The following is a 17,252-nucleotide window of genomic DNA, read 5'->3' on the forward strand; positions in this document are numbered from 1 at the left end:
GGAGGAAGAAATATACAGGCAAATTAGGGAATTGAGTAAAACACAGACTACCCTGATATTGGTCAAAAGAAGTAGGTAAAGAGGATAAGAGGAATGAAGTGCTTACAATGTGTTTGAACTGTTTTCTAATCCATTATGTAAAAAGTCCAACAAGGGAAGACTCGCTTTTGGATCTAGTAATGGGGAATGAACCAGAGCAGATGAGACAAGTAAAAGTAGGGGAACATCTAAGCAAAACAAAAAATAAAAAATACCTGGAAAAACTCAGCAGGTCTGGCAGCATCGGCGGAGAAGAGTACAGTTGACGTTTCGAGTCCTCATGACCCTTCAACAGAACATTGAGAAATGGGAAATATAATAATGAATAGTCAACATGGGTTTCAAAAGGGGAAATCTTGCTTGATCAATCTTATTGAGTTTTTTGAGGAGGCAGTAAAAAGGGTAGACAATGGTAATGCAGTGGATGTAATTTCCCTGGATTTTTAAAAGGCCTCCGGTAAGGTGTCCCATAATAGACTTTCGAATAAGGTCAGAGTTTGTGGAGTCGGGATATATAGCAGAATGTATTGTGGGCATTGTTGGCTGGCTTCAAGACAGAAAGCAGAGAGTGGGAGTAAATGGTAGGTATTCAAAGTGACAGAATGTAGGAAGTGTTGTTCTACAAGCATCAATGCTGGGACCACTGCTGTTCACGGTTTTCATTAAAAGTTTGGACTTTGCAATTTCTAAATTTGTGGATGACACCACGTTTGGGGACAGGGAAATAGTCAGTACTGAAGAGAATTGTAACACATGATGGGAGGACATAAGTAAACTTGCAGAAATGGGCAAATAAATGGAAAATCAAGTTTAACGCATATGTGTGGGGTAGTACATTTTGGTACGAAGAATAGCGAGGTCAGTAATTCAAAGGTACTATCTAAGTGGGATAGTGGAACAAAGTGATCTTGGAGTACAAATGCAACAGCCATTAAAAGTTACACCACAGGTAAGCAAGGTAATGAAGCTAACCAAGCACTGAGTTTTATTTATAGAGGGAAAGAGTTGAAAAGTAGGGAAGTTATGCTAAATCTGTATCAAACCTTGGTTAGACCGCACTTGGAATATTGGGTGCAGTTCTGGTCACATCCAGAAACGGTGCAGAAAACATTCATAAGGAAGAAATGCATGGGTATACATATCAGGAAGGAAATGACAGGCTGGTCTCTTCTCTTTGAAAAAAGAAGGCCGAGGGTGACCTAATAGTGGTCTTTAACATTAAATGTTTTGATAGAGTGAATACAGGGAGAATGTTTCCTCTTGAGGAAAAGAGCATAATTAGAGGCCATCAATATACGATAGACACTGAGAAATCCAATAAGGAATTCAGAAGAAACTTTTTCACCTATAGAATGGTAAGAATTGTTGTTATCCACTCATGGCTAGGCCAGTATTTATTGCCCATCCCTATTTACCCTTGAGAAGGTGGCGGTGAGCTGCCTTCTTGAACCTCTGCAGTCCATGTGGTGTAGGTACACCCACAGTGCTGTTAAGGAGGGAGTTCCAGGATTTTGACCCAGTGGTCGTGAAGGGACGGGGATATATTTCTAAGTCAGGATAGTGCATGGCTTGGAGGGGAACTTACTGGTGGTGGTGTTCCATGCGCCTGCTGCCCTTGTCCTTCTAGATGGTAGCGGTCGTGAGTTTGGAAGGTGCTGCCTAAGGATCCTTGGTGAGCCCCTGCAGTGCATCTTGTAGATGGTGTACACTGCTGCCACTGTGCATTGGTGGTGAAGGGAGTGAATGTTTGTGGAAGGGGTGCCAATCAAGTGGGCTGCTTTGTCCTGGACAGTGTTTAACTTCTTCAATGTTGTTGGAGCTGCACTCATCCAGGCAAGTGAAGAGTATTCCATCACACTCCTGACTTGTATATGGTGGACATGCTTTGGGGAGTCAGGAGATGAGTTACTCGCTGCAGAATTCCCAGCTTCTGACAAACACTGTGGCCGCAGTGTTTACGTGGCTGGTTCAGTTAAGTTTCTGGTCAATAGTAACCCCCAGGATGTTGATAGTGGGGGGGGGGGGTTCAGTGATGGCCATGCCATTTAATGTCATGGGGTGATGGTTAGATCCTCTCTTGATGGAGATAGTCATTGCCTGGCACTTGTGTGGCACGCATGTTACTTGCCACTTGTCAGCCCAAGCCTGGATATTGTCCAGGCCTTGCTGCACCTTCCTTTTGAAGGTGTGACTCCAGCCAGCGGAGCATTTTACCCCTGATTGCTATTGACTTCAGTTTAGCTACCGCTCCTTGATGCTAGACTCAGTCAAATTTTGTCTTGATGTCAAGGGCAGTCACCCTCACCTCACCTCTGGACTTCAGCTCTTTTACCCATGTTTGAACCAAGGCTGTAGTGAAGTCAGGTGCTGAATGAACCTGGCGGAACCCAAACTGAGCGTCAGTGAACAAATTGCTAAACAAGCGCTGCTTGATAGCACTGTTGATGACCCTTTCCATCACTTTACTGATGACTGAGAATGGACTGATGGGATGTAATTGGCCAGGTTGGATTTGGCCTGCTTTTTGTGTACAAGACATACCTGGACAAGTTTCCACATTGCCGGGTATATGTCAGTGTTGTAGCTGTACTGGAACAGTTTGCCCAGGGGTGCAGGAAGTTCTGGAGCACAAGTCTTCAGTACTATTGCTGGCGAATGTGGAACTTCCTACCTCAGGAAGAGGTTGAAGCAAATATTAAAGATGCATTTCAGGGGAAACTAGGCAAGCATAGGAGGAAGAAGGGAATAGATGGTTACAATGGTAGATTTAGGTGAGAAATATAGGAGGATGCTTGAGTGGAACATAAACATCTGCATTGACTGGTTGGGCTGATTGGCCTGTTTGTGTGCCATGTCTCCTATGTAATTCTATATATTGATTAATGTAATTGCAAATAATTACATAATTGCATAACACTTCTTGTGAGCAATGCCTTATGAGGTACATATTTAGATGATGTGTTTTATAAGGTATCAAGTATAATGTCATGGAATATGCAATATATTTTGTTGATGATGGTAAACTGGGTTCCTTTAAGGCTGACTTTGTGGAATACTGGGCTGGATCTTTCTGGAAAAATAATGGTTTGTTAATGACATATGCTGTGTTGCAGATCCCTAGAACCTGTTGGTTGATTTAAGCAGTTCCGCAGTTTTCTTCACACAAATAGCACTCTCCCCTGGCCTGCCTGTTTAATTTTAAGAACTTGCTAGCTTTGCACGTTAATTGGCCTTTATACTTGCCACAGAAACTTAAGTCTGGTAAGTAAGCGCAAGTACCTTTCTAAGAATGAGGTAATTGTTAATGTAGTGCCAATCAACCTCACTGGCCCAGAAGTGAACAGTTTAAACTGTGGAGCTCTAATCTTTCAGATGTTAAATTGTTCCTGGGACATTTTTAAAATATCAAACTGAAAAATTCAGTTAATTACTGAAGGTACACTCTGATTCAAATGAGTGATTTGAAATTAAATGGGAATATAGACTTTGTAAAATGAGAGAATATAACTGAATGTTGGTATATGGGAAGGGAAAGTTTTTGCATTGTTGCAGCTGATAAGGTGCTGATCATGATTTCTGCCATGTTACGAAATCGAGATAGTTTAAGTAAGTTATATTTGTATTTTTTGAGTGTTAGGAATGAGTATTAGCTTTAAAGTTAAAGTTTGATTTGTATTTCTGTATCTGTGTGTTAAGAAAGGTCAAATAGAGTTTGCTTTCACTTTTGAAAGGTGCTTGCATTTCTGATGTGTTGTACAACTCCTAAAGAGAAGGTAAACATCCAAGGGTAGAAGAATTGGACTGTTGTCTCACAATGGGGCCAGAGAGGCAGGTCCCTCGCACATACAGACACACACACAAGAAAAAGACAGCAGTTTGGCTTTGGAAGCTGTTGGAGTTTAGCTGGTTGAAAGTAGCTGCCAGGAGAGACTGGAGCAAAGGGGGCAGATAGCCAGTCCCAAGCGAAAGGAAAACCCCAAAAATCCAGGTTAGTGGAAGAGGGAAGAGTCCAAAGCAGACCTTCTAGTCAAAGGAAGGACAGGAATCTGGAAAAGATCCTATTAATGAATTTAAGAGTGAGGGACAGAGAGGCTCCAAGCTTCAGATTTAAAGAGACAAAAGCTGCAGAAAGCAGCTTTAAAGCGAGAACGGCTTGCAAGAGGCAAGAAAGTCCAAAGAGATGGCTGAAGGTCTGTAACTCTTTGCTATGGGCATGTGAAGCACTGGTACTGTTGATGGCTGAGTCAGTGAGAGTGAGTGCGTGGAAGAGAGCTTGAATGCATGTGGCGACCCAGGCAAGAGGAACATCAGAAGAAGAGTTCAAAACCTTGGAGGTGAACCCTTGCGGAAGGCGTCTGTGAGAAAGTGTTGGTTTGAGAGAAGATTCCACGTCTTGGAGAGTGGATTCTGGAAACCCTGTATGAAAGACAGAGTTCAGTGATCTAGTTGGCTCACAGTGTGACAAGCATCTGGGGGGTGGGGGTGGGGGGGGGTTGGAATTGAGGAGAGATCCATAGCATCTGGTGGAGATGGCATCTGGCACTTGATATCAGAGTGTGGTGTGCTTGACTACAGGCTGCCTATTGGTACATGGACTGTGTACTTACTGTGGACAGAAGAGTGTAAGATAGCTTTTATAACTTGTTATCCTTACAAATCTGTGCATATCTGTCAAGTTATAGTTGTGGGTGAAGGAGTATTGTAATGTAGTTCATCTTTTCTTGTTGAATAAATGCTTTATTCTTTTGTTAAAAGCTCATCAGCTGACTCCTGTGCCTCTGTTCAGTAGCTACCCTCCATGTATTTAAACAAACAAATAAAAGTTAGGATCTATCAAGCTGGGTTCCACCCTGGGATCAGGCTTGTCCAGGGGTAATCTCAGCTAGGATCATAACAATTCATTCTTAAGAACAGCCAGTGTACATCTCAGGAGTCTGTAGTTTATGTTTTGCTGTATTTGTTTCAGCTACCGTTGTGTAGAGGAATTGCATCAATCACAAGTTGTGGTTTCTAATGAGACTGTTGAGCAGTATGTTCTCTAGTGGACCAGTGTTTCCACTTACAAAATGTACCAACCTCTTATGTCCAAATAAAAGCAAAGTACTGTAGAGGCTAGAGATCTGAAATAAAAATGAAATACTGGAAAACCTCAGCAGCTCTGTCAGCATCTCTGGAGAGAGAAACAGAATTAATGTTTCAAGTCCAATATAACTTTTCTTCGGAACTCATTACTGCTAACGTCCCTCGCCTTTGAATCAGAGGGTTGTGGGTTCATGTCCCACTCCTGGAAAACCAAGAACTGTGATTGTACTCGAAAGAGTTGCAATCTGTGACTGTTGATAACTCGAAAGAGTTTCAGGCAACAGGCAGCAGTGCAATTAAATGCCAATATCCAAAAGTTGCTGTCTGAGTTATGCTACTAGCTTCACAAACACATTCTGCTGTCTGCTTCATTGGTGTTTGAATGTTGGGAAGTTGCTGTATTTGCACGGTAAATATAAATGAGTCACCACAAAATTAAATCTTTTCATTACAAGCACAGTACCCTTTTAATATGATAATTGCCAATTACTGCCAACACACTCTGAGCACTGCAAATTAACTATTAAAAGTATGGCATCTTATTCCCTCAGGTTTTAATTGTTTGAAATTTTAAAATATCAAATTTAAGACTTTTTTTCTTTTGCTCCTTTAGTGTCAGCTGTGGTTCAAGTTCCACTCCAGGATTTGAACACGAAAATTAAAGCTGACAGTGCAGTGTAGTACTGAGGGAGTGGATTTTGGATGTGACATTAGGTTGAGGCCTCATCTGCCCACAAGTGGACGTAAAAGATCCTATGGCCCTATTTTGCAGAAGAGTAGGGTGCTCTAGCCAATATTAATCCCTTAATCAACATCAAACAGATTATCTGGGCGTTATCAGGTTGCTGTTTGTGAGAGCTTGCTGTGTGCTAATTGGCCACTGCATTTTCTACATTTTTGAAGTGTAGTCACTGTCAAAGTATTTCATTGGCTGTAAAGAGTTTTGAGAAGTCCTGTGGTCATGAAAAGCAATTATATAAGTGCAATTCTTTTTCTTTTATTAATCTAATCTCTCTCACTCTGTATCTTTTTCTTTCTGTACCTGATTTAAAATTGAATTCACCCAACAATTTACACTCTCCTTTTCCTTGTTACTATTTTTCAACCCTTAGTTAAGGAGATGTACAGCTGCTTGCCTTGTTCATTCAGGACAGCAAAATCTGGGCTGTTAGCTAATGGCAGGACTAAGGTTCTTAAATATTCAGACATTTCAAAAAGGTGCATGAACTTTAATCTTCCTGGAACAAAAAAAGATTCGGGTGTAGGATATTGCATGAGTAGTGCTTTTTCTTTTTGCTCACTGTTATTGGAGTTTGCCGCAAGGATTTTATTTAAATTGTTCTACAGGCTTAGAATAGATTTATCCTATTCAAACAATACAAATGCCCTGTTCACCGTTGCTCAAAAATCGCTACTGCTTTATTGAAGAAATGCAGATTATTGCAAATGTTCAATTTATTTGAGAAATTTGTGGTGCGATAGTCACTGGCAGATGCTGGAACAATTTTTAATACCCTGTTGACTGAGTTTATTTGTGGCCTTGTTTTTCTTTCTCCTGCAGGGCTGGGATTCAATATTATTGGAGGAACCGACCACCAGCACTTTTGTAATGATAGTGCAATCTATGTAACCAAAATTAAAAAAGATGGACCTGCAGCTCTTGATGGGCGTTTAAAGGAACAGGACCAAATCTTAGCAGTAAGGCATCTAACATGTTTATTTTGAGTGCTGCGTTGAGCAGCAGTGTAAAACCAGGTGATATTGGATCAGCTGGCTGTTACACACCCCTCTCTCTTTCCTTTCCACCAGTTTTGTGGGAGAGGTGTATAACGGGTGGATAATCCAACATTCTATCGGTGCAAATTTAAAAATCCTTCCCTTATCCCTGTGTAATCTGCGCAGCCTGTTGGACTAACTAACTCCGAATTCCCCCTGTAGAGTTCAGAAGTTTGTGGTGGTGCCTCAAAATAAAAAAAAAGTAACAGTAATATAATCAATTATCCTCCATGAATCATGGAATTAGCACAGCCATATTTTTGGGAGGATAGGGTTGATTACTTAGAAGTAGAACAGACACAAGTAATGTCTAAAATATTGTCCTTGAACTTCCCTATTCTCCATCCCTCCCACGTCCCCATCCGTCTACTGAAGGTGGTGACCCCTTATGGGTTACGGCTCTGTGGATTCTGCTCTCTCTTCATTAGTTCCTCCTGTCTGATCTGGTGCCAGTGGGCTATTTGACTTTGGAAAGCTAAAAATGTCCACACACTGTGTATTCTCTATGGACTTAAAAGGTGCTTGAAGAAGTAACTTGAGAGCAAAGTTGAAGCCCATGGAATAAAAGTGGCAGGTAACATGGATATGAAGTTAGCTGAGTGACAGGTAACAGAGAGTAATGGTTGTTTTTCAGACTGGAGTAAGGTATACAGTGAGATCAGTACTAGGACCAATGCTTTTCTTGATATGTATTAATGACCGAGACTTGGGTTGCAGGGCCTGATTTCAAAATTTGCAGATGACACAAAACTTGGAAATGTTGTGAATTGTGAGGAGGGTGTTGAGATTGACAGGCTGGTGGAATGGAGTGTGAAGCCATACGTTTTGCTAGGAAGTACGAAAGCAAAGAAGTTATAATGGACTTTTGTAAAAAGAAACTGGTTCGGCCTCAACTGGATTCAGGCCCCACACATTCAGAAAGGTGTAAATTTTAAAGAGGGTGCGGAAAAGAGTTACAAGAATAGTTCTAGGGATGAGGGACTTCAGTTAAGTGAATAAATTGGAGATGCTGGGTTTGTTCTCCTTCGAGAAGAACAGATTCAGAGGAGATTTGATAGTAGCATTCAAAATCGTAGGGAGTTTAGACAGAGTGGACAGAGAGAAGCTGTTCCATTGGCGGGAGGCTCAAGAACCAGAGGATACTGATATAAGTTGAATTGCAAAAGAACCAAGAGCAATATGAGGAAAAGCTATATTATTCAGCAAGCGATTAGGATTTGGAAGGCATTACTGGAGAGTGTGATGGAGGCAGATACAATTGGGGCTTTCAAAGGGGATTTGGCTAAGCACCCGAAGAGTGAGAAATTGCGGGGCAATGGGGAAGGGGCAGAGGAGTGGGCCTAACAGATTCTCTTGCAAAGAGAGAGAGAGCTGGCGCAAACACAGTGGGCTGAATGGCATCCTATGCTGCAACCATTCTAGGATTTTGATTGCAGTTTTAACCCCACCATAAATCTAAGAGCATTGCAGCATTTCATCAGCAAACATGGCAGAGACTGGTGCTTAATGTGACGACCTCCAAGTTTGTGTTGCTAACTACTCACTGCTGACCACTGAAGCACCAGCAGTGCCTGAAGGCCTTTGTTACTTCACCCAAGTGATGAATCTAGACAATATATTTTGGCAGTCAGTTTGATCATGGTGAGCATCACAGCAGCACTCATCAGGTGTCATTGGATAGCATTCAGAAGTGGGAACCGATTCTGTTCCACCCATTCATTGAGGCCATTTCCTATACTTGCCCTGGCTGGAATTAGCTAATTCAGCAATAACTAAATTGAACTTTGGGCCATTTGTATAGCTAAATATCAAATTAAATGCTGCTGATACTCTTTCGAGTTATCAACAGTCACAGATTGCAACTCTTTTCGAGTACAATCACAGTTCTTGGTTTCCGGGAGTGGGACATGAACCCACAACCCTCTGATTCAAAGGCAAGGGTGCTATGAACTGAGCTCTTACTCAAGTGGAAACACAGTTGAAAAGTTAGTTCCCCTGCTGGAATGATTGAATAGTGGTTCCAGCTGGTGGTGTGACTGAAGATGAGTAATCTTTTGGATTATGCAGTTCGTTTTGCTACATTAGACATTAACGTCTTTACTGCCACAGAACTGTGCTTAGATCTGTATAAACTGCATCCTAACCTTGCCGATCATCTTGTACAATAAATTTCCTTTTTTCAACTAGATCAATGGGCGAGAGCTCTGCAACTTGACTCATCAGGAAGCCGTGGAAATATTTAGAAGTTCAGGTGATGAGGTGACACTACTCGTTTTAAAAAAGGTAAAGTGTGTGTGCCATCAAGCCTGTTTGTTGGTTAGCCCAACTTCTACTTCCTGATTCCCTCAAGAATTCACTGGTGCTACTTGCAAGAAACCTGTGGCAGGGCAATTTATTTTTTGGCAAGTCTTTTGGAAGTGTTGACGTTGTTTTGAATCATTGTCTCAGCCAAGTGTCTACTTAGATAATGCTGCAAGTAATGACTCGTTGGTTATTGAATTAGCCTTGCTGTCAGCCTTGGCTCAATAGTAACACTATAAGACCATAAGATGTAGGAGCAGAAGTAGACCATTCGGCCCTTCGAGTCTGCTCCACCATTCAATGAGATCATGGCTGATCTGATAATCCTCAACTCCACTTTTCCTGCCTTTTCCCAATAAACCCTTGATTCCTTTACTGATTAAAAATCTATCTATCTCAGCCTTCAATATACTTAACGACCCAGCCTCTACAATCCTCTGCAGTAAAGAATTCCACAGATTGACTAACCTCTGAGAGAAGAAATTCCTCCTCATCTCTGTTTTAAATGGGTGCCCCCTTACTCTGAAATTATGCCCTGTGGTCCTAGACTTTGCCACAAGGGGAAACAACCTCTCAGCATCTACCCTGTCAAGCCCCCTAAGAATCTTGTGTTTCAATAAGGTTACCTCTCATTCTTCTAAACTCCAAGACTATTGCCTCTGAGTCAGAGGACCGTTGATTCAAGTCCCGGTCCAATCACTTGAGCGCACAACCTAGGCTGAGACTTCAGTGCAGTACTGAGGGAGTGCTGCACGGTCACAGGTGTCGTCTTTCGGGTGAGATATTAAACCATAGATGTAAAAGATCCCATAACACGCTTTTCAGAGAAGAGCAAGGGAGTTCCTCCAGTGTCCTGTCCAATATTTATCCCTCAACCAACATCACTAAAGCAGATTATCCAGTCATTATCTCATTCCTGTTTGTGGGACCTTACTTTGTGTGTAAATCGGCTGTTGTGTTTCCCATACTAGAAAAGTGACTACACTTCAGATTGGCTGTAAAGTGTTGTGGGATGTCCTGAAATCAGCAAATTCACTATATAAATGCAAGTTCTTTGAGTCCTCCATTGAGGTCAACAAGCATGAGGAAATATTCCGTAGACTGGATTTATATTCTCATGGAGTTTAGAAGAATGCGAGGTCATCACATCGAAACAGCTTGACAGGGTGGATGCTGAAAGCTGGTTTCCCCTGCAGAATCCAAAACTAGAGATCTTGGTCTCAGGATAATTGCTGTCCATTTAGGGCTGTGATCAGGAGAAATTTTGTCACTCAAAGGATAATGAAACTTTGGAATTCTCTACCATAGAGGGCCATGGGTGCTTGCTGCGAGTATTCAAGGTTCATATCGATAGACTTTTGTGCTTTGAGGGAATCAAGGGATAGGATTGGGCAGGAAAGTGAAGTTGGGGTCAAAGATCAGCCTTGATCCTTTTGAATGGCAGAGCAGGCTCTAGGAGCTGTGCAGCCTAGTCCTCTCCTATTTCTTACATTCAATATTGGCAGCTATTAGACATTTTGCAGTTCAGAATGCTGGTGTTTATCAAGGAAGCATCCTTGCTACTTTTCATGGTTATCTTTCCATGCATGGTTATCTTTCCATGCATGGTTATCTTTGTTTCACATTTTAGCCTGTTTAGTCGATGTAAATTCACTGTTAAGGATTTGTTTCTTCTAACTATCGTGCAAAATCAAAGTCTACATCTTTCAGTTTAAAATCAATGCTAATTAAAAATGTGGACAAGGGTTTTCAATTTAACAGAAATTTATTTTGATCATTTTTGTCAGTCCGCTCTTGTTTTTTTCTGGTTTAAGTATTCTGCAATGCCATGGTTACATTAGGTGAGGGAAGTTATCCCAATGCGTTACCATTCTCTAAGCAACAGCATCCTGTCAGCTTTTTGAATGCTCAAATGCTGAACTGTGGCCGTGGTGCAATTGTGCTATAATGTGATTAGAAATTTGTTAGCAGCCAAGTGGGAGAGCCAAACCATACAATAAACAGATGAAGGCAAAGCAGTTGTAGTAGATTTATTTCCATTGGACACTCCAAGTCCACTGGGGAAAGTTTGTTTACCAGCCAAAGTATCGTAAATTTAGTCAGGGCCTCTGAGGAAACAATAAGTCACTTCACATACGATTGGTGAAAACATACAGGTCCTTAAGGCTTACCTTACCCTGCTTTTTTTTGCACAAAAGCTAATATTTCAGAAATTAGCTTTTTAACCCAAACAGTGCTGGGTTGTGCATCCACTGCCACAGATTACTATGAGTTCAAAAGAGATGAGTACTGGGAAAGTAATTGGTGTGTTAGCCCCCAAAATGGTGATTAAATTGAAGCCTGGGAAATGTGGATGTCTTTTGAAAGCTTAAAAATGCATTTTGGATATTTTGGTGTTTAATTACAGTCCACTAATATATTTAATGCTTTCTTTCAGATAAAAACCAAGAATAATCAAATCGACGTGTCTGGTTTCTCACCACTAGTGTTGGCATCACTTGGCATAGCAGTGTTGGCAATGTTCGTATACGTGAAATATCGCCGTAGGTTATGAAAATGCAAATACTGATGTCTTTTACAACAGGGCAATAATTTTTAAAACCCTATATTTGCTGCTGCTTATTTGTGTGCTTAGATGTTAGCTTTGAAATTTGTAAGCTACTATAGGATCTTAAAGAGAATGCACACACGCACACTAAATGCCCGTGTCGTTTATATACCACAGATAATAAGTTGCAATGCTTTGCAACTTTCTCCTTTTTATTTCCTGGATGTAATTTTTCTGAAGATACAAATAAAGATCTCCCATAATTTTAGAACATAAACATGAATGATGGTGCAACCTATACACTGGAAATTTTTTAAAGACAGGACTCGGAAAATCCTTCAGGAGTGATTGATCAGGCAAAGATTTCACAGCTAGATGGTATGAAAAAAATTAAGGGTTAAAATTTTAGAGAAGTAATCACATTTCAGTGTGTGACCTCCCATACACTGGAGAAGAAAGTGTTTAGAATCTAATTTAATAATCTATGTTCTAACAATTAGTATCTTTCAACAACTGATTGCTTCTGTAAGTAGTGTGTGCTCAAACAGTTGAAAAGCCTGTTGGTAAATATGGCACGTGCACTATTTTTGTGTTAGGATAAAATCACATTTCTCAAAATGTTGTTGAACTATTTTGAAAACCTTAAAACAGTATGGTCGAAAAAGGACACTATGTTTCACTTAGCAAATTTCCAACACTTAACCATAGTCATTTACAAAAGTGCATTTTTTAACTAGATTGTTTTTTTGACAAAGCACATGAAACCAACGAGACACTACTTTTGACAAAATAACAGCGTAAGGATTTAGTGTGCTAATTGAATTGTTTTCTGTCTTCATCAGCTTCACTGCAGTATTTGCATCAAAATCAAGTAACCTCAGTAATTTTGGGTACTAAAATCGTGTTACCTAATTGGCAAGTTTAAATGTGGTGTTGTTGAATGCTGTATTTTCAACCCTTGTAAACCCCTACTATGTAATGGTTAATTTCCATGTAAAGGTTTTTCAACAAAGTTCTGTACTATATATTTCGATTTGGAAGTCTTGCTGTCCTAGCAGGTTTACTTCACAATGCTGCAATGACCTAACAAAATTAGAGATTCAAATATTAGAGCTGTAACAGAGGAACTATTCAGTGCTAATTTTACTCTCTTAACTTGCTTGAAAACAGACTGTAAGGTATTCAAAATGGTTATTGCAGACTAATGAAGTAGACGCTATAAACAGATTCTTAAAGACCAAGTTTTAGTCAGTCAGCCTCTCAAAATACTAATGTTATACAAATCCTGAGGAAACTAGTTCTGCATATACACGTGGACATTCTATAACTACAATTATTTTGTGCCTCCTTCAGAAAAATGCTGCATGTTTTCTGCTGACATAATGCATGTAGCATTTTAAATGAATACTCTGGTGCGGTTCCTTTGGCTGCTAGATATACTTCATGTCAAGTTGCTGTGGGCCAATACAATTGCCGAGCCTGCTTGAGTCACACCACCTCAGTTGGCTGGTCACCAAGCAATGGTGAAGATTGTGGATGAGTCTTTGGGCCCTAGTGACCTGGTGTTCCATTTGGAAGAGACTGTGAGGCTTATTGCCAACCAGTTGAATAATGGGATGAATTTATTTGCTGAAACCCCTGCCAAATGCTTTTTGGATACACTATAGAACTGCTGAGCAACATCATAATCCTATGTCTGCAGGTGTCAACAACTAAACTGTGACTGATATTGAGACTATCTGTGGCCTACAAAAATGATGTACATTCTCTCCCCTTTACTGTCCAGTCATTTTAATATTTAAGTGACTGTTGGCAGTGTACAAATCATGGATTAAAATACGAGTTTGTTTGGAAAAAGCAAAGTAGCAAGTAATTGACAAACACCAGCTCAGTTGCACATATCCATTTTTTCCTTCCCTTTGAGGCTCTACAATCTTTAAAGGGAGTAAATGGATGATGGCTTCCACTTTTTTTGGGCAGTATCACTCTTGTTTGAGTGCATGAAAATGGGCAGCATTGATTTACCCTGAATTTTTTCCCTGTTAAAGTGCATAGGTAACGTTATACTGAAATATTGATACTTTTCTGGCACTTTTTTGACCCAAGATGATTGGACTTGAGACAGCATTGAACCTCTGTTATACAACAGACTTTTAAAAAAAAAATCTACTTTTAAATAATTTATGGGAATGTGGAAATTTTTGTTCTAATTCAAAAATCTGTTTTAAAGAAAAAATCCAAATATTGTGCCAAATATTTAATTGGGACTGTACTTTTATAATAGTCTTCCTGCTTTCACCCAAATCAGGTTGACATTCTAGAACCATGCCACCTAGAGATCTCTGGGATTGTAAATAATAGGACAATAGAATGTATGTTTATTTTAATTCAGTAGAAATTTCAACCTAATTCCGCATCTGGATATTGTGTGGTTTGAATAGCAAATCAGCAAAGTTTTACTTGTTAAAGGAAATTTGGATTAGTTTACAATGGAATTCTTGAGGAACCTGTTTAGTAAAGTGGCAAGGACTTTGCAGAGACGTTTTTAAATGTCTACTCTGCACATTCCTGTGATAGTGTTTGAATGGGCAGGTCTTTTTCTGGAGTAAAGGAACACCTCGATGTGAAGTATTGCGGCAGTAGACAGGGACCCTGCCCAATTGTAAACTCAAATTGGCATTTCATGCATTCAGAAGTGACAACAATAACTACATTGCCTGAATATACAGGGCCCTGTTGTAAAACCTCGATCTAATTAAAGCACATGTACGTTGCTGAAAAGAGAGACGTTGCCGAGGCTTTCCGTCTTGCACTCATCAGGATAAAACAAAAGAGTGCCAAATTTCAAACAAACGCAACAATTTATACTATGGAAGAAAAGGGTGCTGATTGGTTGGCAAGTCAATTCTGGCCAAGGCGTTGCCACTGAGAAAGCAACGGGAACTATAGGCTCCCCAAGCTTCAGCAATATGCCTATCTTTTCAGCAATATACAAGTTCTGTACTATAAAGTGCATGTCTAAACTCCTGCCTGAACAGCACTCTATTCTCTACAGAATCTACAGTACAGAATCTTTTGCCATTTAATACTCTGCCAATGGTGAAGATTGTAGGCAGGGATATATATGTCCTGTACAAAGAGTTATCAAAGTTTCAGTGTTGAAATAGCAGTAACCCCCACCCTCATATATTGTACCATCTTTCTTGTTTGTTCCTTAATGCCCTTTATTTTCTTAGATTCTAGCTTAGATTTTAACTGTAGTATATTTCATGCTTTGTAACCTGTAAGCTTCTTGGCTTCCAGGAACTGTTGTGGTGATGAAGAAGATTTTTAGGTCACAGGCGCTGTAAAATGGGTAACTGAATTTGGAAAATAAGTGTGCACAATTTTGTTTTCAACTAATAAACCTTGCAGGAAAACCTATAGCTTATCTCGTAAAAGTACTTGAAACCAATAATAACACTTCTGTTTTTGGACAGATGTGCTTTGTTGCCAGTTTAATCCCAAACTTATTGACCTCTTGTAGCTCAAACAATAGTCAGGTAAATGGTAACTTTTGATTTACTACCATAACCTTCAATATTAGAACAATATGAGCTATACATCAGTACATAAATCTCCTTCATTTTATGCAACAGATCATTGGTAACTTCATCTCAAATGTAGTATTTTATTATATGCCACTTTTGCTATATCTATATACACCGACTGTGCTGAAATTCTGTTTTTCTAGACCCAGTGCCTACTGTGGAAAGTATACCAAATGAGGCCTTTAAAAAGAAAGTCCTTCACTACTAATGAGGTTTTAATATGTTTCAATATAACTTCATTTTTTTCTATTATGATGAAAATAAAACTGCCAGAACTGACTTTTAATTGATGTGTGCAATCAATGTATTAATGAAACCACATCATCTTTGTCGATGTGTTGCCTAGATTTATAATCAAGATGGTCATTTTGGTCATAAAGTTTGATTTTTATATATAGTAACTGTTGGCCTGAAATGCTGCTAATTAACTTTGAAAATTGCATAATGGTTCAAAATATAGTCTACATTCATGTTAATGAGCATGTTATGAAGGTCTGATCTGTATCACTATTAATGCAGTCTAGGTTTTTGAACAAAAATTGATGCTTGGCAAAAAAGGTACCGCAAAACAAATGTATCCAGATAAAAATGTTATATTTATGTATAATTCTGTACAGGAGATGCCTGAAATAGAACTGTTACTGTAATGCTAGTCGTAAAGTTACTTCTCAAATATTCACTTTCTTTAAAGAATCTTAATTTATTTACTTGTGTGTCCAAACTTGGGAGTGAGCTACACTATCTTTTTTATCAAAACTCTTGCAAAACTGGTAGAAATCACATACAATTCCCTGAGTATTTCTGTAATGACATGAATATTGTTTAAGAAGAAAAAGCTTGGTAGCTATTAAACTATAACCTTCTGGATTGCTTGAGACCAAGTCACTTCCGGATTTCAGAATTTTCTGGATTATAGAATGATGTTAGAATGTCTGAACCACAAATGTGAACCAGGAAACACCATAGAAATAAATATTTACCCGAAACATAAAATAGTGATGAAACATAAAGCAGTAATAAAATTGTTTTGCTTATTCAAACTGTATATTCTATGTGTTCTATGTTCACGCTGCTTCTTGATATCATAAACTGTTGAGACACCCTCACACAAATTTTTCAATAGGAACATAGGACTTAGGAGCAGGAGTAAGCCCCATTCAACCCTTCGAGCCTGCTCTGCCATTCAGTAAGATCATGGCTGATCTGGTTGTGGTCTCACTGAAACACTCTTATCTACTTTCTTTGTTTTATGCTTTTTCCAATATTTGTAAGTGTAATATGCTTAAGTTCTGCTGCACTTTTCTTAGATGCCATGATGAGTGTTTAAAAAAAAAAACCAAACTATGCCCTGGGACTTGGGTCTGCTCAAAAGCACCACTGCAAAAGGAGAGAAGAGAGGAATCGCAAGAGAGAGTAGACTGATAGAGATATGTCAGAATTGACAGAGCATAGAGAAATGGTTTTGTAATCTAACGCGTTTTCCTGTGCTATCTAGTCACCACATCAGGAGAACCAATGCCTTCCTGATTTGTTGCAGCGCAGAGTGACGAGTCGGTGAGTTGCTAGGATCTGCTCCAAAATATTTTCAGACACCTGGTATTTCAGGACTTCAGATTTCTGAATTGGATGGGGATATAGCGTACTGCTGTTTGGACCTATTTTTGCGTAAAATTAGAGGGTAAATAACATTTTCTGTATAAGGAAACAGCATCTCAAACCAATATTAAGATGTTCTGATGTGTGCTAAGGTTTAAATATTGTGTTGGGAAGAAGTTACAAAGCAAAAATATATTTCAGTTGATGCAAATATCCTCCACCACCACTATTTGTATGCATTTGGATGAGTATTGACCTGCAATTGTTCTAAAATAGTGTGACGCTGTGGGCGAAAAGCGGGTACTTCTGTGAGCACTAAT

General features: G+C 39.6%; 1 protein-coding gene across 1 annotated transcript in view; it reads left to right on the top strand.

Moving 5' to 3' along the window:
• Window positions 1–16,376, top strand: part of synj2bp (synaptojanin 2 binding protein) — a 29,431-nt gene extending 13,055 nt beyond the window's left edge. Inside the window, exons 2-4 of the mRNA XM_078563143.1 lie at window positions 6,683–6,819; window positions 9,085–9,180; window positions 11,636–16,376. Coding sequence (XP_078419269.1) covers window positions 6,683–6,819; window positions 9,085–9,180; window positions 11,636–11,752 — 350 coding nt within the window. The 3' untranslated portion in view covers window positions 11,753–16,376. The remainder of the gene's footprint in view (window positions 1–6,682; window positions 6,820–9,084; window positions 9,181–11,635) is intronic.
• The last annotated feature ends 876 nt before the right edge of the window (window positions 16,377–17,252 follow it).

Source organism: Cetorhinus maximus, chromosome 18, assembly GCF_964194155.1.
Source record: "Cetorhinus maximus chromosome 18, sCetMax3.hap1.1, whole genome shotgun sequence".
In the NCBI taxonomy this organism is placed as follows: Eukaryota; Metazoa; Chordata; class Chondrichthyes; order Lamniformes; family Cetorhinidae; genus Cetorhinus; species Cetorhinus maximus.